The 23,029-nt window shown below is 42.8% G+C and overlaps 1 protein-coding gene across 1 annotated transcript in view; it reads right to left on the bottom strand.

The window, feature by feature from the left end:
* LOC117591137 (protein madd-4) overlaps positions 1 to 23,029 on the bottom strand; it is an 86,466-nt gene that overhangs the window by 7,968 nt on the left and 55,469 nt on the right. Inside the window, exons 7-15 of the mRNA XM_034284248.1 lie at positions 20,691 to 20,820; positions 18,591 to 18,693; positions 18,301 to 18,396; positions 15,173 to 15,397; positions 14,816 to 15,102; positions 11,059 to 12,227; positions 10,869 to 10,971; positions 6,694 to 6,826; positions 4,734 to 4,856 (exon numbers count right to left, since the gene is read on the bottom strand). Of these exons, the coding sequence (XP_034140139.1) occupies positions 4,734 to 4,856; positions 6,694 to 6,826; positions 10,869 to 10,971; positions 11,059 to 12,227; positions 14,816 to 15,102; positions 15,173 to 15,397; positions 18,301 to 18,396; positions 18,591 to 18,693; positions 20,691 to 20,820 (2,369 nt within the window). The remainder of the gene's footprint in view (positions 1 to 4,733; positions 4,857 to 6,693; positions 6,827 to 10,868; positions 10,972 to 11,058; positions 12,228 to 14,815; positions 15,103 to 15,172; positions 15,398 to 18,300; positions 18,397 to 18,590; positions 18,694 to 20,690; positions 20,821 to 23,029) is intronic.

Raw genomic sequence — 23,029 nt, 5'->3', positions numbered from 1 at the left:
ACAACATTATTTATAATCGCTTTCCTCTCAGTTTGGTTGATTTTATCTGCAGTCTGCAGGACCCTCTAGGTATACCGCTCTAGCTGGCTGTGTGTGTGTGGGGCTTACAATTTTCCGGTAACTATCTTTGATAAAGATCTTTGATTTTTTCGGGGTGTTCTGTGGATAGTCCTAGTGGATGCTGCGATTCGCCTGGCAGAGCATCATAAATTATTTTTGCCTAATCTGCATACAGCGCTGCGATGGGAGGCACGTCCTATTTCATCCAGTTCTCTACCAGGCAGCAGTTAAGCTTAAGGTCTGGGTCGGTTTGTGTGGTCATATTTTTCCGGGAGTTCACTTTACCTCACAAAACCAAGCCAAAATCAAGTGGAAGGACAAAACGTCTCTGTATGAGGAGTGACAGTGTGGTACACTGCTACTACTGCTGCTACTGCTCTTAATTGTATTCGTTTTCCTACTCGTACAGTGTGAAAGGCAAGTTTATTTACACTACATTTATACAATTTATATATTATATATAATTATAAAATTATACTACCCTGAGTCATGGGTTCGAAAAAAGTTTGTCTTTCCAAAATTAAAAATATAAAAATTAATTAAATAACAGGAAGTTCCATTGATCATCAGACCTTAATAGATTACTCACAATTATAATCTTGGATCTTTGGATCTTGTGAAAAAATTCAAGATATTCAAAAAATTTCGTTAGCTATTTTCAACATTATACTTTACTATATATACCTAATACTCGAAAAGTAAATAGTATATGTATATAGTATAGTATATTGCATTTGTGCGAATAACGGTTGTATGTAACGCAGAGAAGGAAGCGTTTCCGACCCCATAAAGTATATATATTCTTGATCAGCATCAATAGCCTAGTCTATATGTGTCTGTCTGTCTGTCCGTCTGTCCGTCTGTCCGTCCGTCTTGTTGAGCGCCTGGATCTCAGAGACTATGATAGATAGAACCACAACATTTTACATCCAGACTTCTTTATGCTCACACTACAGTGCACTGTTACAAGTGTGACCCCCTTCCGACCCCGCAAAAGGGCGAAAACCTCCCAAAGCCACAATTTTGAAGAAAACGAAAACTAAAAACGCCATTCCGTAGGGAATAACCATATATATCAGAACCCAAATTGGGATCCGATTGTATCATTATTATAGCCACAATTAAACAGGAAATTAATTTCCTGTGGCTTAACCCACCCCGTCCCGCAGCTTATATTTGTTTTTTGCACATTCTCTCATTCACACTCTGCTTCTGCATTATGCGGCCTCTACCTCTGCCGTCCCTCTGCCTCTGCCGATTTTTAACCCACCCCGTCCCGCAGCCTATATCTCTTTTTTTGTGTGCGGGCCTCTGCCTCTGCCGTGAGTTTGCAGTGTGTGGGTCTAGGGAGCGTGTTGGCGTGAGAAGTGTTGTAGATGTAGATGACATATGAAGAAAAAATTTAAAATTTGACAAGTAACCGCTAAGGTACAGATGTAGTACTGAGTGCCGGGTATAAAAGTTGTGACGCGTAAGAAGCGTATCACACGTTCCTTCTCGTTTTGATTAATTTGTTTACACTTGATACTCAACATTCCTACTTTTTCATAGAATTTAGATATTTTGAGCTTCAACCCATGTTTTTCATCTTTCAATCCCCATTCACACACTATTCTGTAACACTGTAGCTGTTAGATGCTTGCTACTGCGTGTCTTGTTCTTGTAGTGGATGAACTTTACCACGATTTTTCATTGCCTTTCGGGCCTGCCTCGACGAACAGACTCTGAGCTGCAGCGTGCAGTTTGCAGGATACAGGGTTTCCATGTTTTAATTTATTTTCTATTGCATTCTACATTTTAAGGTTGAGGATAACCGCGATTCCATCTCTCACATACTCAAACACTCCAACAAAAATGTCTACCAGGTAAACAGGCAAGTACAACGCTGACTGAAAGCTAATTTTCTATGCCACACAAAATTGTTGTTGTTGTGTTACTGTGTGGCGTAATACACATAACTTTTATGCGGTAAAAAGTTGGAGTGGGCTGAGGGAACTGCCTGACAACTCGCGCGTCGGTAAAGAATAAACTTTTCAATTAATAAATTAAGCTTATAATAAAAGTTGTACGTAATTGTTTGTTGGTTGGGGATAAAACGCAAAAAAGGCAGTAAAAACATATGAAGATGAGAACCATCATATTTTCCGGAATGTAGCGATGAGCGCTGTGGCACTTACCCAGCCATGGCATATCGAACTAAAATAAAAATCAACGACCAGCCCCAGGACCTTGCAGGCATGAACTGTATTAATTAGTTTCAAGTATAATTATTATGTGGATAATAAGTATAGGATATAATAATACAATTTACATTTTAATGAGTGTGTGTGCTTTAATTATCACATGTTTACGTTTCATGTAGAGTATGGCAAGTGGCAATAAAACAAAGAAATGTACACATATATATTTTTATACATTTTTTGAGGTAAGATGTTGCCTAAAACGAATTGAAAATTTAAATTCATGGGAAATTGAAGCACAATTTAAAGGCTCTCTAATTGACAGACCACAAAACCAAAGCCATGGGATTAGTTTTAGTATATTTATTACGATTCAGAATTAAATGATTTCATGGTACAGCAAAATCTGTGGTCTGATTTCATGTATCTTATTGGATTATCATTTAAAGTGCAATTTGGGCGACAATTAAAGCATAAAGCTATGCCGAATTTAAATACAACACATTAATTAAACCAAAAACTTAAATTTCGTGAAAAAAATAAAAAGATCAAAACTTTTTTCCATCATTCAAATTGAAATCCACAAAATTGCATTCTCTTTGCTATATTTATTTTAGTTTGAAATAAAAAATAATGCAATGAAATCAAAATCGAGAAAGTGAAAATTTGATTTATTCTAATGCGAATTTAATTAAATGGTTTATAATATCTATTTTTGGGTTCGTTGCAATTTTTCTCTGGTATTATTTCCAGGGCATTTGCATATGTTTATTAATTGCTTTTAAAGCACAAAAATAATGGTAATTAGCGGATAGTACTTAGATTTTACATCTAATAAAAGATTAGTAAATTTGGCATATAAATATTAAAGAGGAAATGCTACAAAATAGAAGGAACATTTAAATGCAAATTTTGATGTTGTATATTTAATGAAAATATGTCTTTGTGCGTACTCTGCCAATTTTAAAGCTGTTCACTTTGGCAGCATGCAACATTTTTGGGTGGCGGGGAGCACATAGTTTTGCCCTTTATGCCAACTGCACGAAACTGCATTAAAAAAAAATCAGCAGAAAATGTCTTTGATGGCGGCAATGGGGCGGTACAGGCTCGAGCAGATAGTTTCCCCGAGCGAGCGAAGAAGAAGCAAAAGGATGCCAAATTTAATGAAGGTTATTTTTAATTAAATATTATGCGCTATAATTTTTTTATGAAAGAGCAATGTCTAGTTGGCTGAATGATCGGAAGATCGGGTAAACTGTTTACGCGCCCAAGCTACCGCCCCAGCAGAGAGTAGAGTGTAGAAAAATGTATTATAAATTGAATCAGGCATATATATTCTTTACAAGGGTTTACCTACGTTGCATACACGTTTTGTTTTTTTTTTTTTTTGGTATAGATTTTGGTGTGTTTCAAAATTGGTTCCCATTTTGGTGGTATTTTGTTTGTTGTTTGTGTTGTACATAGAGAGCGAGAGGAGAGTATTTTTGGAGAGAGAGTAGATTGGTGTGGCCCCCGAATTAGAACCGAAGACGAAAGAAAAATATATATATTCGATAAACATATAAAAAATAATTGTAATCAACATTAAAAAAGAGACATACAGACATAGGGCACCTAAAAGTTAGATAAAATCATGCAAATGGTGGAAAATTGCATTCAAGGATCATTGAAATGAGAAGGAAAATATCCGAAAAAATACAGTATTTTTGACTGAAATTAATATAAGATTTAATTTAAGTTGACTGCAGAAGAGAAATTAATTTAAACTTAAGATTGCACAGGCATGTCAAATGCCAAGAGCTCTAGAATTTTACCAATTTAAGCGTATTTATCTGCAAATAGACCAATTATAAAAAACAATGAAATACATGCAAAATAAACTAAACGGATAATGTCATTTGGCAAAGCTTTCTGACAGAGTTGTAGGAGGAGCACGATCATTGCTGTGTGTCAAGGAGACAGGCAGTCACCTGCTCAAATTTCCTATTCGTTTGCATTGCCACTCGAAAAATTTCAGTTATTTCTGGGCGGCAGAGAGAGCGAAAGACAGAGGCCCAATCAGACACCGAAGACAAATATGCACACGTTGCACAATTTATATGCAGCACTTTGGGCAATTTGCAAGGGCCTCCCACTTTTTGGGGACATTAATTACACGCATGCAACACCTACGAGAGGGAGGCCCTATCCTTCAGGATAGGAACAAATTCATGAGAACGTATAACCAAAAACAAGAATGAAAACGAGTACAAAGTTTTAGCAAGGCCGCAGCGAAAAGCAAATAAATTTAAGTCATAAAGAAAACCAATTCCAAAGTAATGAATCTTTATAAACGATGAAACAACAAAAGCGAACTGCAACAACAATGACAACAAAAGCAAAACGAAAAACGAATGGGTGGAATGTGAGCGAGAGCGAGAACATAACGAACGAGAACGAGAAGGAAACGAAACGTTGAACCAAAGGATGCAATGCATAAAAGATGCTTCTCACCTGGAGATTGCTGAGCAGCGCCTGAAAATATGGCATGGCGAGCAATGTCTTGGTGCGACTGCTGCCGCTGCTGGCACTTGCTGGCTGTGGGACACGGTCCTCCGATTGCACTAATTGCGAATGCTGTACGGGAGTTGTCCCCAACCGTATGGAGGAAGGATATAAAGCAGTGGCAGACACACGGGGGTTGGGTTTGGGTTACATTTTTCAAGGAAGAAAGAATTTTCACAGAAAATGGTTATTAAGTGTGGCGTTATTTGTTAGCAGTATTTTTATGGTTATTGAATCGTCGGATGCACATAGAGATGGTGATATATAATAGGTGGAGGATCTGAAAGTGATTTGTGTATATGCAAGTAGGTTTATATGGTAGGAAAAGCAATTCAGTGAAGGCGAAACCCCATCAGAAACAAGGATCTATGAAATATAAACTTAAATTTCATAGGGGACCCAAGGGTAAAGCGGTAACATAACACCTAAAAACAATATATAAATTTCATAGGGAAGTTACCTAAAAATCTGCCAAGAAAACGGTTACATTTCGCACCATTGTATAAGTCCTGAGTTCTAAGTTTTCATACATTCATACATTTAAATTGGTACCTTAAAAACTCAATTAGGACATTAAAAAAGGACAAAACCCCTTGCTATACGCAGCAGGGACTAGTTTTGGCAAAGTCCAGTCTTTTTAAGCGGCTCAGAGGCCGGCAGATAATAAACTCCTTGCGAGCAGACAGAGGTGTCTTCACAGCCTGTCACTGTACCGGCTTGTATTTCTTGCATATTGCAGCTTCACTGTGGAGGTGGCAGTTTGTTACTTGTGTCAATGCTTGATTTTTAGCACCTTAATGCTTTTTAAGATGGTCTCAGCAGCTATTCCTCAGATCTGCACACCGTACAGCCAGACCATGCAGTGAACATATATTGCTCTTTTCGCTCTCAAATCCAGCTCTCATAAGACAGGGCTTTGAAAAGGTGCTTCAGATCGTGACCATAAACTGACGTCTAAGTAAAACGAGGGTTCTAAGTAGCTTCGATTTCTACTCTCTCTTTGACATTTCTGTAGCTTCTTTCTATAACAAAAAACCTATTTTATAGTATATTTTATTTCTTTTAATTCCGAACTTTCCCCTTTCCCACAAAAATCTTTACCAATAAATCTATATCTTTCGCAATTTTCCTACACAAAACATGTTTTGCTCTTTCATCAAATTTCCAATTACAATCATAAAAACCCGCGAATTGGGGATCCAGCGCGCATTGTTTAATTCAAGGAATTTACGCTAATTTCAGGTTTCTGGTCTGCCTCCAGCCCGAGCAGAAATTTAGGCAGGTTTCTACCTGTCCAAAAAGCAGACCCAAATGCATCTCCATCGTGGCAAATGCCAATGCCTTGGCCTGAGCTCGTTCCCATTGTAGGGGCTGTAATTTTCTGTTGGTTTACTTTTTCAGGCTCTGCTATGCTCAGACCCAGATCGTAGTTGCATTCCAAAGCACATTATATGTTTGGCCACTCAAAAAAAATACGATGCGATATTCGTAGATAGAGAACGGATAGATGATAGAGAGAGAGTTTGGGTATGGGACGATACAAATCTAAGCTGCCAACAGTTGGTGCAGATAGTTATTCTGTTGATATGAGGAGGAAACAAACCCAAAAAGAAAAAAAGGAAAAAGCCAAGGGGAAAACTATCAAATTACGTTGAATGTTGTCAGAGGGACAGAGATGGAAGACAGAGGGAAGAGAGGCTGTGTGTGTGGGTAACAAAGGAGCAACAGATACAACCACAAATCCAATACACAACGAAAATTGTGTAAAATCTGAAGGGACAGTAAGGAAACGTTCTCTACCAAAGTAACAAGGGAGAGTGTGGTTCGGTTTCTAGCCGTATTTAAAATGTAAACCCCCGAGAATGAAGTTGATAGAGTGGGACAATCATAACTGAGGTGCTGTACTCACATCATCCTCCATAATGCTGCTGTCCGCATGCTGCATGCCATCTGATTTTGGTCGCCGGCTGCGCTCCCTTCCGTTATGCAAACGTTCCGATTGTTGTTGCCTCCGTCGGCCGTTACCATTCTGCTGCGTGGACCTGTGGCATATGGGCGAAAAGCAGGGAAAAACATTAAAACCATAATCTTTTCCAAGGGACCTGAAACTGCGTCGGAATTCTTGTTTTCAGTTTTTACCTCGGTGGAAAATGTCAAATGCAGATTCCTAATTCCCACACACAAAGCCCTTTTGTCGAGTGGCATTTGTGGCAGCAGCCCGGACCCCACTCGCTTCCTCACAAAGATTTCTTGTAAGTGTTGCATTTCCTAGGGTCTGCGGGAGGGGCAGGGCAGGGCAGGGTAGGTTGTGTGGGTGTCAAGTGGGTCTAGCGCTTATTTCTTTGAATTGACTGAAATATGAAATTGTGTTTGGAGCATGCTCATGCATATTGAAAGCCTCATTGCAGTCGGGGCAAATGGCAGTGGAAAAGCCAAAGAGTTATAGAAAATCCATTGAGCAAGTCGCAGAATAAAGTTATCTTCGACATTTTAAATAAATTTCCATTTTCCACTTAAAGACAGAAAATTTAAACAGAAATTTATAATTTTTCTCCTATTTTTAGCCTTAAGATCTGTAGCAAATCTTTGTCTAATCAAATTCTCAATTAAAATCTTACGAATTTCTTCATACTTCCTCCGTATTTTGCTTTTCTTTGTCGTTGAGATTTGATTTATAAATCAGTCATTGAGCCTCTCAATAATAGAATTTATGTATCTATAAGTTCGGGTCAAAGTTCATTACAAACAATTTGTTCTCCTCGTATTTTCACATATTTTGAGGCCCCTATTTGCACTGCAATTCAGTTTCCGCTGCTCTCTCAAGGCAACATAAATAATAACTTAAGAGCCAAAAATACACACACAGAAGCCATATTACACACACGCATAAATAACCAAAAATAAAAGAGAAAACATCATTTAATACCGGTCAAAAGACTAAGCTCCCCACCCCACCATTACGCTTCTGGCGGATATTAGCATATTTTCGTATGTCCCACACAGAACATTGACAAAAATTGTTTCACTGCCGTGCCCGTGTGTCGTGGCTCCGTATTGCTGTCCAACAACAAAAAGATACAGACTAAAATTTTGGCGACCGTGGAGATATATATTTTGAAATATTCAAAATACGATCAAACTGGTCCCGGCATCCCCTCGCCATCCCTCTCGATTGAGTCACACTTTTGGGTCATTTTGTTGTTCCTTCCTTTTTTCTGCTTTTGGAAAAACGCTTTTCAGCACAGTTGATAATGCATTTGAAAAGCCATAAATACACCGCCAAGTGTATCTGTGTGTGGGTGTATCTCTGCACGAGTGTGTGTGTGTGCCCGTGTTCTGGGGCTTATCAAGAGCAGTGGCAGGGAGAGCAGGGAAAGAGGGAGAAACGCTTGTGGCTTGCCCAAAATACATTTTGCTTCTGGCTGTTTGCTGTTCGCTTTTAATCATTTACCTGAACGTTAAGCAGATGGTCGGGGATGTGGGCTTGGGGCTTACGCGAAAGCAAACATATGGAATTGTTTTCCTGCAAAACATACTATATATACATACACATGTGTATGCATTAAGGAATATTTGTAATTTTTGGCATGTTTAAACTGCTATCCACTGCATCCCGCACTCCCCCACCGATAACACGTAACCAAAAATTGCTAAATAAACCGCACACACGTTTGCGTATGCGTATGAAAGGGCTAATGTGGCAACGGGTGTAAGAGAAACGAGAAGGGACGTGTGAGACGCTTCTTACGTCACAACTTTTATACCCTGTACTCAGTACTACATCTGTACCTTAGAGGTTTATATCAAATTTTACATTTTTTCTTCATCTGTCATCTACATCTACAACACTTCTCACGATAAAACACTCTTTTAGCTGAGCCAGACACTGCAGAGTCACGGCAGATACGCGGCAGAGGACAAGTCAGAGGTACGGCAGAGGCAGCGGCCGCACACTGCGCCAATCAGAGTGTGAATGAGAGAATGTGCAAATAGCAAATATAAGCTGCGGGACGGGGTGGGTTTAGGGACTGGAAATGAATTTCTTCATTGTGGCTATAATAATGATCCAATCGGATCCCAGTTTGGTGATCGAATAAATATGGTCATTCCCTATGGAATAGCGTTTTTAGCTTTATTTTATCTTCAAAATTGTAGATTTTTGAGATTTTCGCTCTTTTGCGGGGGCGGAAGGGGACTAGGCTAATTTTTGAAATACACTTGTTACAGTGTGAGCATACAGAAGGCTGAATGAAAAATTTGGTGGCTCTATCTCTTATATTCTCTGAGATCCAGGCGCTCAACAAGACGGACGGACGGACGGACAGACGGACAGACGGACAGACAGACAGACAGACATAGACTCGGCTATTGATGCTGATCAAGAATTTATATACTTTATGGGGTCGTAAACGTTTCCTTCTGTGCGTTACATACAACCATTAATCGCTCAAATACAATATACCCTATTTACTCTTCCAGTACCGGGTATAAAAATAGTGTTGTAGCTTCAGGCAGCAAAAGGTAAAAGAGAGTGGCATTGCTCTGTGGCTTACATGTGGAGGGGGAGCTTCTCGATAGAGTTAAACGTTCAAGATATTTGGAGTGTGGAACTCCATCCATGGAGAGCACAGCACAGCCCCAAAAGCTTACCAAGCAGGTAACCTTCAAGGACTCTCAATACTGAAAATAAATAAGCCTGGAGCCCCGTACCTGTGTTTCGACTATGAGAGAAGAGAGAAAGGACTTTTGTATACTCTTAAATGGTGACTGACTGCAGGATGAACTCATTACAGAAATTAAGCTTAAACTTTACCTTACTCTTACAGAAGCAACAACTAAGATTTTCCGCTCCAAAATAACATCTGAAACTTCTTATACCCTTTGAGCACCAAGCAGGTTCTCTCACAGCGAGCAAATGTCATTGTAAACTTTTCTTAGAGGTTCCGCCCTCAGCGAAGTAGAGTGGCTCTAAAATGCTGTGGGAGCAGGGCAGAGGAAAGGTGGAGCAACTAAGTAACCATGAAATTTACTTAGAGTTTGTTTTTGTTATGCTTTTGTTTTTGTCTTTTTTTTAGTTGTGCTCCTCAAGCGCATAAAACTTAAATGCAAAGCAAAGACAAATACAAATACAGATACAAGTACAGATGGTGGAGGCACAAGTACAGGCACAGCTACAGGCGGAAGGAGTGCAAAAGGTGTGCCGGATATAACACTTAGATAGCGACACAAACGATGATATCACGCACACGCAGTGTAGGCTGAAGGAAAGGTAGAGGAAACAGGAAGAGCAAGCAAGAGCAGGGACTGCCAGGAAGTAGCCAGGCTGTAGCGAAACAGCCGTAGGAGTAGTACAGATAGAAGGAGCAGCATAAACTTTACTTCAAGGAGCGGTAAAGCAACAAGAAAAAAGGGTATAGCTTTCTGTAAGAAAACTATATAATTAATATTATCCAAGAAATACTGTTTGAAAGATCCACATTCCTTTTCTACCATTCCCTCATTCACTTTAAATCATTATACCCTATTTTCTATAGGGTACCAATTCAGACCAATGACTTGTGGATAAAAACAAGACAGAAAGAAGCAAAAGAACACTGCCCGGACACGAGTGCATAACTGACCAGAAACACGAGAGACAGAAGCAGAGATAAGGAGCTAATAACTGGACAGCAAATGCGTTTTGCGCACTTTCCTTTGCTTTTCCCCCAAGCTGGCAGCAGTCTCTGAACCCAGAGATTACTGCGCTAAAAAGAAAGGTTCCTCTTAAGCTTCTGCAAAGCAGAGCAGCGGAGGAAACACAAGTAAAACTGTCAAGTTGATTTGATGATAAAAGAATGCCAAGAATATGAAAATTAACTCAAAAAGTGCTGCTGTTTAATGGAGTGCAAGCAGAGCACTTGAGTTACAATTGGGAACTTTAAAGATGGAACGTTTTTTCTCAGTATTTAAGCACTTATTATAAAATTGTGTCTCCATCAAAATATTTCCTTAACCACTTCGACACGCAACTTCTGCTTCAGTTCTGCCGCAAAGAGTAAGAAGTTGAGCGGGGAAAGCTTTGGCGAAGAAGGTCGCAGGACTTACGCATTAGCGGGGCCATCAGTTCCATCACCTGCCGGTTCACCCACAGACGTCATGTCGGCGGATGTTAAAGCCTCCGTGCCGCTACGCTCACGCACCAAGCGATCTGTGGGCAAAGAGAGGGAAAGGAAAGGAAAGAGTTAGACGCTCATTAAGGACGCATCAGAAAATGTCCGTACGGCGGTACACTTACCTGACTCCTGGCGTTCCAGCTCCTCCGCCTGCTGGCCGGGCTTGGCCTTCACCTCAATGTGTATCTCCGCTGAGCTAAGTCCTGCATGGCACGAGTAGACTCCGGCATCGCGGAACGTAATGTCCATTATGCGCAGTGCCCCCTTCTTGGACACCTTGAACTTGCGCGAACGCTGCAGCGGCTTGTGGTCCTTGCTCCACTTTATCTTTGTGCGATTGTATCGTTTCACGGGGCACTTGATCTTTACCTGCGTGCCGAAAAACACAACGCCAGCGCCTCCCACCTTCAGGGTGATTTTGGTCTTCTTTGGGTCGTGCTGGATATGCGTCGAGTTGCTGATCTGAATAACGGGCTTGGGATCCTCTGGTGGACAGGGCTTCACGTTGCAGGGCTTCTTGTCCGGCGGCTTGACGCTGGGGCACATCGATTCGGGCCGCTCAATCTTGTGCTCTTGGGCCATAATCTGCTTGCACTCCACCTTCCGGTCCTTGAAGCCGTAGCCGCAGGTGTGCGAACACTTGGACCACTCGCCCACCTCCCAGCGCACAGGACAGTCGAGCACGTTGCAATACTGCCGATCCGCCGGCGGTGGCTGGGGGCACATGCTGTTGGGCACCACCATGGTGTTCTCGCCGCCCCGTGTCACCTCGTGGATGCACTGCACCTCGCGTGTCTTGATGCCAATGCCGCAGCTCTTCGAGCAGGGCGTGTAGTCCGAGTAGTTCCATCGCGGCGGACAGGGACGATCGTTGCAGGTCCGCACTCTGGCCTCTGGCTTTGTCTCTGGCGAGCAGAGGAACGGGGAAACGACTCGGCCATTATCCTCTCGCACACAGTTTATGATCAGCTCCTCCACTCCCCCGAGGCACGAGGCACTGCACGAGGTGTAGCCCTGCTCTCGCCACACATACGTTTTTCCCGGCTCCGACACGCCCACCTTGATGGAGTCCCTAGGAAACTGATCGTCAAAGCCATGCGATGGCAGCATGCAGGGCTCCTCCACGCAGCGCTCCACTTCGTCATGGGGCTTGGTGCCCTCGCACAGCGTATCATTCACGGTGGCCACTGTGCGCGAGTACTCTAGGAATATTTTGCATTTGTGGATGCGACGCCGTATACCCTCGCCACAAGTAACGCTGCAGGGTGACCAGTCCGTATCCTTGATGTAACTAAAGGAGCAGAGACGAGAAATTATTAGAATTAATGCTCAACAATTGGAATATCTAATCTATGGAGTTTCATCTTCTCTTCAGAGATTTTCCATTTAGTTGGAAAAACGTTTATCAAATTCAACGCCTAACAGTTGGACAGCATTCATAGGTACAGGCACTCTTCAAAGAGACCAACCAATAGACAGACGTCCGCCCCCCCCACACATACACAGACAGAACTAATCACCTAAACCTTGTGTCATCCATTCTCCATCCGCAATTGGGCCTCCTCATAGTCGACCAAAGCCAAAAGCTAAGCACATTCGCCTGCGCGCGTGGCAGGACGAGTGCTGCATTCTGCCCCTGTTGCCTGGATATCCCCCACAATCACCCAAAAAAAGGGCTCCTCTTTGCGTTTATTTTGTAGTGGAGTGGCAGGAATTTGGAACGGTGGTTGCAATAGCCGTTCTATGGTGGTTCGACTAGTATTAGCGGTGCTGTTGTAAGGCATTGTTTTGTGGTCTGAAGTAATTTTTATGATTTTTTATAAATGAAGGTTGGACAAAGCTGCCGGACAGCACATCCCACGCCATACCCCCTTATGGCAGTGTCATGTCTCCCCCATTGATTCGTAGTCAAATTGTAGAGTGGCGCCAAATTGCTGCAAACATCCTTGAATGTATTCGGAGTGTGAATATATCCTCTAAGTAGGTCGAATGAAAGGGTGCTCCGTTCGGTTCGACTGTCTGCTTATTTCATAACCACTGCGTTGCTCAGCAGCCTCATGGGCCGAGGCAGTTCCCCATCCCCCACGTAGGCCAGACATTTGCCCATTCCTTACTTAGTTCTAGGAGCAGAGCGCGTGTTTCCATCTTTGTTTGACTTCGTTTGCTCCCCCTCCACAAACTTAGTATCTTTTACTTCCTTGTGTGTGTTTTTTTTTGTTCTCTGTGCTGTGCACTGTTTGTTTGTCTGGCAGTTTGCCATGTCCCATCATCATCCTCCATCCTCCAGGCCTCCGCGTCGCAGTCTCAATCGAGCTGCCTTCATGGCCTTTTATTTTGTTGCGGCATCGGAGGCCAAGGTTTTTTTCGCCGGCGGCATCAAGACGCGACTTTATGGCGACGCAACCAGCCACACAGTCACCATCCACCCAGCCATCGAATAGTTTCAATTTAGTGGCAAGCGAAAGAAAAAGATTCAAGTTAAATTCCTTTTTTGGCTGAAAAATAAAAAGCGGCAGTTTGTTGTATACGAATTTTACACATATTATTTGGCTAGGCTTTTGGTTTGGATTTTTGTTGGGTCAATGTGCGAGGGCTTGAGCCTTGGAAATGGCAGGAAATTGAAAATTGCATATTTATGGCCAATATTCCAGTAAATAAAATTTCCGCAGTCCTCCAATTTCTTCATATCATTTCTAATTCTTTCCGATAGTTTTTGTCGAAGTAATTATTCCAACAAACTTAACAACTTCCTGGTATGGAGTACCTCCTATGTAATTTAGCTTTGCTTTCCATTGAGAAATGGACTAATTCCATAGATCTTCCATAATAAGTCGTACCGCAAAATTGGTCACCAAATGATTGCCATACATTAGACCTCCCCCCGCTAACTAGTAGTTTCGCTGCAATACCCCCCAAACCACAAGAGACATAGGAACGGGAGAAAGAGGAGCCGGAGCAGGAGCTGCAGCTGGAAGGGAGGGAACAGCCAATCAGTGCCTGTAATTTATTATCCTTGGACTTAGTATTCCCTATGCACCAATTAACCGATAAAAACACTTTATTTTGGCCATCACTCCTTCCTCACTCCCTCGTGGCTTCTGGCTAATGATTTCATTTCAGATTCATTTCGTTTGTTGGCTAATTAAAGGATATATACAATTGTGATATGTTTGACTTCGTTTATCCGTGGGCTATCGGATTGTCTTTATCGTTTTCCAATAGCCAATGTAGCTGGAGGTCATGTCAAAGCGCCACTTTAATTGTCATTAGGCGCACTATACTGTACTTACAGTCTCCCCCCTCCCCACACTTACTAATTACAAGAGTCGATACTTTGGGGCGTCCGCTACAGTGCTGTTAAATGTCGTACAAGTATATGTATGTTTTTATCCTTAATTTCAGGTGTCGACACAACTCAAGGACATTATGATGACTCAAGGAGAGAGAGAGAGAGAGAGGTAATGATGTAGAGTGTGCAAGCCAAGTGCTCGAGAGTCGAGTGAGAGACAGAGACTGGAGGAGGACCTAAAGTTGAAATATGTCAAGTTTTTGGCTTCGAGGCGACACAGAAGCACTCGCAATCCTGCACACCTCCTTAGAGATAGTTGGCCAAGATAGAGGCTTCTGGATAGTGGCAGCAGCAACAGCAGTGCGTCATGTCCCGTGGGGACACGGCTGTAGCCAAGCAGGGCATGACATCAATTAGCCACTGACTGACTAGTTATTGAAATCTACCAACAACCAACCCAAGATTCAACTTGGATGGAGAGGGCAATGGTTAAACCAGCTCCCCCATTGATTGATTACATGTTTTGAAGGAGTTCAACCCAACGATTTTAGGAATTAAACTACTATATGTATATTTATGTATGTACGTACGTGGGATCCAATGATGGCACTTCTGTGCCGCCGTTTCCTCGATTGTAGTTATTGTTGGAGTTTCCGCTCATCAAACGCATGGCTCGAGGTTCGTCGGGCGTTTCGTGGTGCAGGTGGCTCTGTGTGTGATGCGAGTATCGCGGAGGTTGATCGGCATAGGACAAGCCCTCGCCATCATCGGTATCCAGACCCGATTCCATGTCATCGATATCCTCTGCCTCGTCAATCTCCGCATCGTCATCATCCTCGTCCATTTCCGAACTGCTGTCCATGTGTCGCTCCGAGCGCTGAAGGATGAAAAACCACAAAAGTTAGTAAAAGACCTCGAAGCAAGTGTCAGGCAGTCAGCAGTCATACTTCATTCATTGAACGACTGCTGCCCACGATGATTGTTCCGCCGCCGGCTTTGTTCTGGCCTCCGCCACCGCCGCCTCCTCCCCCTCCATCACAGTGGATGCCCGTGGAGCATTGCTGCATGCTGGCGGGCTTTGTCAGTGGATCACATTTGGCACTCAGGCTGCCATCTGTCGATTTGCATTCAACTCCTCTCATTTGTATTCCCTGTGCGCAGGACACCGAACACTAGATGGGGAGGGAGAATGAAGGCAAGAAGACAGGTTATTATAAATTATTTCAATATTTTTCGTTTCTTCCATCATAAAAAGGCATTTGTTTGCACAAAAGATGAGCCGGAAACATAATAAAGTATCGCTGCTGCTGCTGCTCCTGCCCTACCTTCCCATAGCTTCTGCTATTGCTGTTGTCTTCCACAATATATTCCAAGGAAGGTAAGGCAGAGTTCAAGGCCTTGTTGAAAAACCTTCTTCTAAATAATTGTACCCTTTTAAGGTCCCTAAACAGGCTCTAATCCAGTAAGGGTAGGGGTGCCATGCATGCGCCTACGCATACAAATGCAAATTTTCATATTGTTTGTATTTTCAGCTGCCACAAGGCGTATGCGTAATTTCCAGATACCATTGTATATTTGTGTATTCCTGAACACTTTTGAATGCCGCTTAATTTGGTGGCACTTACACATACATACATACATACATATATAGTACATACTTATGTACATATATTATTAATGAAAATAAACGTTAAAATGTTTTTTAATAGGCCCCTCTCTTTCTGTTCTTCCTTCCAGCCTTCTTCCGGCCATAGATTATTCTGCATTTCATCTTAGAAGCATTATGGAAATTCATTTTAAAAAAACGAGAAGGGACGTGTGAGACGCATCTTAAGCGTCACAACTTTTATACCCGAATTTGACATTTGACATTTTACATTTTTTCTACACCTGTCATCTACATCTACATCTACATAACTTCTCACGCCAACACGCTATTTTCTCTCGACTCCCTCCCCTAGAGGGGAGGCACGTCAGAGGCAGAGCCGCGGCAGAGGCAGCGGCAACTGCAGAAGCAGAGCGAAAATTGTAGATTTAGGAGGTTTTCGCTTTTTTGCGGGGGCGGGGCTAATTTTTGAAATACACTGGTTTCAGTGTCAAGCAGTCTGGAGCCAAAATTTGGTGGCTCTAGCTCTTATAGTTTTTGAGAACTAGCCGACAAACAAGACGGACAGACAGACATGCCTCAATCGACTCGGCTATTGATGCTGATCAAGAATATATATACTTTATGGGGTCGGAATCGTTTCCTTCTGTGCGTCACACACAACCGTTATTCGCACAAATACAATATACCCTATTTACTCTTCGAGTACCGGGTATAAAAAGCATACAAGTTTGGGCCCTCTGAAAGGTTCTCTGCGGTTCTTCTACCTTTTTACACACACACACACATATACACACACACAGAAACGAGAAAAAATAAAGAAATGCAGAGGAAAAAACGTTTGGAAAGTTTTATTATATTTGCAAAAGTTCATTAAGTTGTTAATAGGCTGACGTTAAGTAGTTTCCTCACTCATCCTTTCATCCTATCCGCTCGCTTTTCTTTTTTTAGCACGAAAAAAGTATAAGTGAAAAGTGAAAAGGCTTTGAGGCTACTTTTGACGGTACTTTTTACTGTGCGAAAATTACATTTAATTGGAAAAGGAGGATTGAAAGGAGCGCCCGTCCCCGCAACATCCCAATCCATCCCTGTGTGATGATGATGATGAAATCAAGTCAATCGTCAAACAAAAAGTTGTTTTAAAGGTGGAAAATAAAGGAGGAAAAAGATAATTAAAATACCCTCTCTACAAAATGCTTCATAGTTTTATTTAAAAAAGAATTAAATTAACGAAAGGTACTTAAAAGGTGAGGCAAGGCAAGGATAATTCTTAAAAGTTACAGAGGAATGACCATTCTTGGATGGACCTTTCTTGCGGATTAAAAAGTTTATTTGGTATGGAAAGACTTTGGCAGAATTTTTGTTTTATATTCTCAGCCTCTAACACTCACTCAACCCTTGCTCAATAAATCCCTACATTCTACTTCAGATTTAACCTTAATCATGCCCATTAAAAAAACAACAAACCAAATAAGCAAAAGACTTATTAAACCAACCCCAGAAAACCTCGTAAGGAACAGCTAGACAGACACAAAAATACTTAAAACAATTCAATTAAGCAACACATAAACTTGACACCCCTCGTGGCGGCAGGCGTCTTAAGTCCCCTCAGACAGCCTTCAGAAAGGGGGTGGAGGGGCATGCCACATATAATAGCAACTGGAGGAGAACATTAATAAAGTTGCAGTTTAAATGAACAGCCACAAAAGTGGAAATTTCAGTGTGAGACGAACGGGAAGTCAGTAGCGGGTGCAGCAAGCAGCGGGTGGCAGTGGCATGAGAACTTGCGGCCAGACAAACTTAAGCAGCAGCTCCGACACCGCTACTGCCACCTAGTTGATTAAGTTCTATAGCTATGACCAGGCAGGCAGGGCAGCACCAGCAACCGGGACTGCGACTGGAGACCCAGAGTCTCCTCCGTCTAGCTGCGGCTAGGCAGCAGCTTATTACGAGCCACCAAGCAAAGTAACCCTCTAAAAGGAGTGGGAATGAAAACCAAGCAGACGAGGCGGAAACAACAGCTACCGGCAAATACGAATGGGTAATGCTCTGAAAAAGAGTCTCAAGGGAATTGCTTTTGCCAAGTAGCAAGAAATGTATGCTAAAATCTTGCTGTTACGCGACTCTTACTCTTTTAATCTCCCTATAATTTACATCCAAGGAAGCAAAACAACATTATGTTATAATAGCTATACCCTTGACCAGTGCCCGAGGCATACAAACAGCTAGTGAGTGGTGGCAGAGTGGCAGCAGTAGCTGCAGAGTAGCAGCAGCGGCAACCCAGACATTTAGTTAAGTATACACAATGGGCTCAGAAACAGACAGACTCTCGTCAACGTGCAACGTTGGGCAATGGGCCATGTTTACGTCTGCGACTGCGTCTGAGCTGTCTTCTGTGTTGCTGCACAGAAATTGCATGATTATTACACGACTTGTTGGGCTGAAATGGGAAATGGTTGGTTTACTTACACGGGTCCAGTCCTCCACCTCCCAATGCGGACACTCCTCGATAATGCAGGTCTCTTGTGTTGGCGGATTCGGTGTGCGGCACATGATATCTGCAACCTGTTTGAGGGGTGTGCAGGGGCAAGTGGAAGTGTGAGAAAATGGTAATCATGTGTTAGGTTCGCCCCGCTTCCTCTACTTTTCTTTCCTTCTATGGTTTTTGTATGCAAAATTGGAAGTGTTTAACTGGCGGTGGAGGCGGGGCCATGGCCCGTCTACCGGTAATAGCCAGCCACTTTTCGGATCATACTTACCCTGGTTTTAATCCCGTTGGACTCCTCCGCACAGACAACCATCCGCTCCCGGTAGCCGTGTCCGCAGAGGCGGCTGCAAGTGCTCCAATCGTCGGTTATCCAACTGTGAATTCAGAATTTGCGGAACGGTTTCGGTTTTGGGTTAAACGCAAGTGGCCAAGAAAGGAGAATAAATAAATACGAGCTCCGCTGCCACAAAAAGCCAACGCAACAACCTGACCGAGAGAAATTCACAGGACGGGCCGGGTGACACGGGGGGAAGCAAAGGCAAGTTCACACGCTCTGAAATATGTTCTGCATTAAAGTTCAGGGGGTAAGCCACACAGAGAGAGAGAGCAACTAGCTGTAGACTGCTCTCTACAGAGCGTCGAGTGCGAGGTCAGACAATGCCTTTAAGACTACCACAAATGAATGTTACTGTTATTAGCTATTAAACAGCGGAGCCACCGTAAATTGCTCTCCAGATGCAAAGAGGGAGCGTGTAAGATCATGGGGGTGCGATGAATGAAAGTGCTATGCTCTAAATTAATTGCAGGAAATGAAGTGGCGCTTTCTTTAAGGTACTTTTTCAGTGTATTTTTGTCTACGAGAGTGGCCCAAGTTCAGATATATTTAAAGAAAACTATTCACAGAATATTTTATGAATTTTTCCAATAGTAATAGTAATAGTAAGTAGTTCCTAGCTAGAATTATTCAAGGTGATAACTAACTCTGCCTATTATTTTCGTGTATAAAATATTCCATTATCACCTAAGGACGTTCAACGTGTATCTGAAAGTGCCATTAAATTAACCTAATTTCATTCTATTTTAGTTTAGGCCATTAACTAAAACTTGGAAACGATTAAAGTAGTTGATGACTTACGAAAAATAATGCCTAAGTATCTATTTTTTTAAGGAACATTAACTAATCATGATAATTTGATTAAATTTCTCGTAGAAACAATTTAAACATGACATCTTTGATGAATTCTTGTATACATGACTTTTCTAAAATACTTCAGATCATCTATGTTTTTTTATTAAATGCTATACCCTTTACTTTAACTAGTTCCATTTTCTCAATCGATGACCCCATCTCTGGCCATTGTCATAACACTTTATCATTCGCAAGCACAGTCCTCTCCTCCAATGGTCTTAGGGACCATTGTACTGTAGTACATGCCCGAGCTACTATTAGCAATGCCCCCATCCCCGAAAACACACACAAAGTGCCAAAAACAAGGGACGGAAGGAAGTACAGAGTTGGAGTGGGAGTGGGAGATTGGGTGGGGGGAATAGACAAACCTCAAGACAGACGGAATCAAAAACATAATTGATGTCTACGCCAGAAGGCAAAGTCGCAAAGCCGCGAACAGCGGTACGAAAATGGTAGATGGAGGGAAGGACAGGGACATGGAGGGTTGGCAGCAGGGCGCAACGGAAAACGGAGAACAGAAACAAACCCACAGCGAACGGAGATTAGAATTCGAATTCAGCGAAGGAGGAGGAGACCGTGGAGGAGTGGAAAGGAATGCCATAGAGACATTGGCGAAATTGGCGTAAAGTTTTTGAGGTTTCGCACTGGTTTGGTTTTCAAAATGTCACAAAATGAAAAAATAAGTGTGAGGGGAGCCCAGAGAGCCCCGCAGGAAAGAAGAATAGGAGGAGATGGAGAAGAAGCGGGAGGTGGACATGCAGGAACAAGGCCCCCAGCGACCAGAGACAACGTCCGCGTCCGTTACGCTTTTGGGGGCGATAATAGTGTGTCTGGCACGGCAATCAAAACGTGCGCCCGATAACCGTCGCCATTTAAATTGATAGCAGGGCAGGTGAGACACGGCAACATAAGCTACACTGAGAGCACAGTTATGGGTAGTCAACAGAGACTACAAGAGAAAGTAATAAATGTCATTGAAGAGAGAGCAATTTCCCACCACCACATTTTTCTCAGTGTGTGTGCGGTTGCTTAGGAGCCATTGGGGATTTGTGAGGGACAGAGAGAGATAGAAAGTAAGTAGGGAGCAGGCAGGCAGGCAGTAGGTGGCTTAGGCAACTGTGGCTGGGTGACTGTCAGCCAGCCCAGCCGGGGAAGGGGAGGAGAGGAGCTTTCTGTACTTACCGCGGCGGACAGCTGTGTGTATTACATGGCACCACTGCCGGCTCCGGGCGATTAGCAACGCTGCAGAGCGTCTCATCGACATCGGCGTTGGTTAGACGATTCCTGCATATTGGACGCGACATTTTGTAACCTAAAGCGTGTACGGTACAAATCAGTGAGAATGAAACAAAAGAAAACGAAATGGAGAAGATGAAAAGAATGTTAGAAAAGGCAGAATAGGAAATGGCATTCGACAGCCAGACAACCATAGGAAAATTGTCTTTGGTTTTTATACCCGGTACTCAAAGAGTAAATAGGGTATATTGTATTTGTACGAATAACGGTTGTATGTAAGGCACAGAAGGAAGCGTTTCCGACCCCATAAAGGATATATATTCTTGATCAGCATCAATAGCCGAGTCGATAGAGCCATGTCTGTCTGTCCGTCTATCCGTCTTGTTTGTCGGCTAGTTCTAAAAGACTATAAGAGCTAGAGCCACCAAATTTTGCATCCAGACTGCTATATGCTCACAGAGAAACCAGTGTATTTCAAAAATGAGCCACGCCCCCTTCTGCCCCCCCAAAAAGGCGGGGGACCTTCCAAATCTACAATTTTGTAGACCCGCAGCTTTTGTTGCTCTTTTTACATTCTCTCATTCACACTCTGCTTCTGCTTCACTCGGCCCCTGCCTCTGCCCTCCCCCTGGCGTTGACTCTTCCGACTTTTAACCAAGACTCGGTTTTTAACGCTCTGTATTAGAAAAAGAGTGACCATCAAAGTTGCGTAAAAGAAATTTTCATAGATGGCGCCACTTTCGAAAAATTTGCTGTAAAACCTATCGGTCATTATTGCACAGAATGTGCAGACCATTGGACCATCAAAGTTGCGTACAAGAAATTTTCATAGATGGCGCCACTTTCGAAAAATTTGCTGTTAAACCTATCGGTCCAAGAATGTACCAATTGTATTGCTCTTTGAAATGTCTCATAAATTGGAAAATATTAACTGATCCAAACTGTTTGATGCATTTTATTTAGTAGGCTTTTTACTAGGTGTTCTGTAATGTGAACGATATCTAGTCGTTGGCGATGTCTTCTACATCTAGATGTAGTCCTGAGTGCCGGGTATAAAAGTTGTGACGCGTAAGAAGCGTCTCACACGTCACTTCTCGTTGTTTCTGTCTTTGCTGCTGCACCACAAAATCAATAAAAATCAAGAGCTGCTGCTTCAGCGCAGTGGGGGGTGGGAGTGGATGTGAAAGAGGTTCAAGTTTTAGGCAAGGAGGGCGTTTATTGTGCAACTTTAATGTCACTTAAGGCACTTAAAACACTTACTGGCAGCACAGCTGCCCACTGAGACTCCAAAACACTCAAAAACACAGATTTCTGACCGAAAAAAGAAAGACTTTGAACGCCTTGCCTGATCTTCATTGAGCGGAGATTCCGTTATGGCCACCTTGACAGAAGTGAGAGTAAAGTTACATATGAGCAAAATTGTAAGTAACTGGCACCGCTCACAGCACGCGAATGTAGGGCAATGCAATACTAACCGACTAAAACAACGGTGACTGTCTATGGCAGAGGCAGGGTGTCTTTATATTAGGCGGGTCATTGCCAGAGATGAGCTCTCATGTTAGTTGCTAATTTCGTTTACGCTGGCACACAAAGAGAGCACGCAAGTATCAGCTAGGGAGAGGCTCATCTCATCTGGGGACAACTTGCGAAGAGAATGAAGTGCAGACCGATTAAACAAACGGTAAATGTCAGAGGACTTGAGAGAAGAGTGGTCTAGGCTAGGATGACTACTGTATGCCCTAATGTAGGGTGAACAAAAATTAAATGTTTGGTACAAGACTAATTACATTAATCTCACTTTCATTCCCCTCTTGTATACAGAGCACCCTATTAACACAGAGTTGTTCAAAAGTACTTCCTAATACCTGTATGTAACTATTCAAGCTATTTATAAGATTTCCTAGCGTAATAAAATACCAACACTCTCTCTGCACGCTAAGTGCTTCCCATAGAGATCATTACAGCTCGCTCAATTCAATTTATCAGATTTAAAGGGTCAAATCTCATCTGCCAGCTGGAAATATCCGTTGCAGGAGGCAGCAGAAGGAGCTCCCCAAAAGCACATCCGGAAATTGGCAGATGCCAGAGTGCCGTAGCCAGCAGACGATGCTTAGGGTAGCAGGAGGAACAGTGGTTGGGAGCACGAGGGTAAGCAGTCGCATAACGTCATATGTCTGGACGTTGACACGTCGCACCATCAAGTGGCCCATGAGACCCCCAAGCCAAAGCCTGTTACGTCCGGAACCCAGCAGAGCGCAGCCCTCCTCCCGCCCAACCGACCGAGG

Source organism: Drosophila guanche, unplaced genomic scaffold (genome assembly GCF_900245975.1).
Source record: "Drosophila guanche unplaced genomic scaffold, DGUA_6, whole genome shotgun sequence".
Taxonomy (NCBI): Eukaryota; Metazoa; Arthropoda; class Insecta; order Diptera; family Drosophilidae; genus Drosophila; species Drosophila guanche.
Note: the sequence above shows the minus strand (reverse complement) of the source record. Positions and strands in the feature narration are given on the sequence as shown.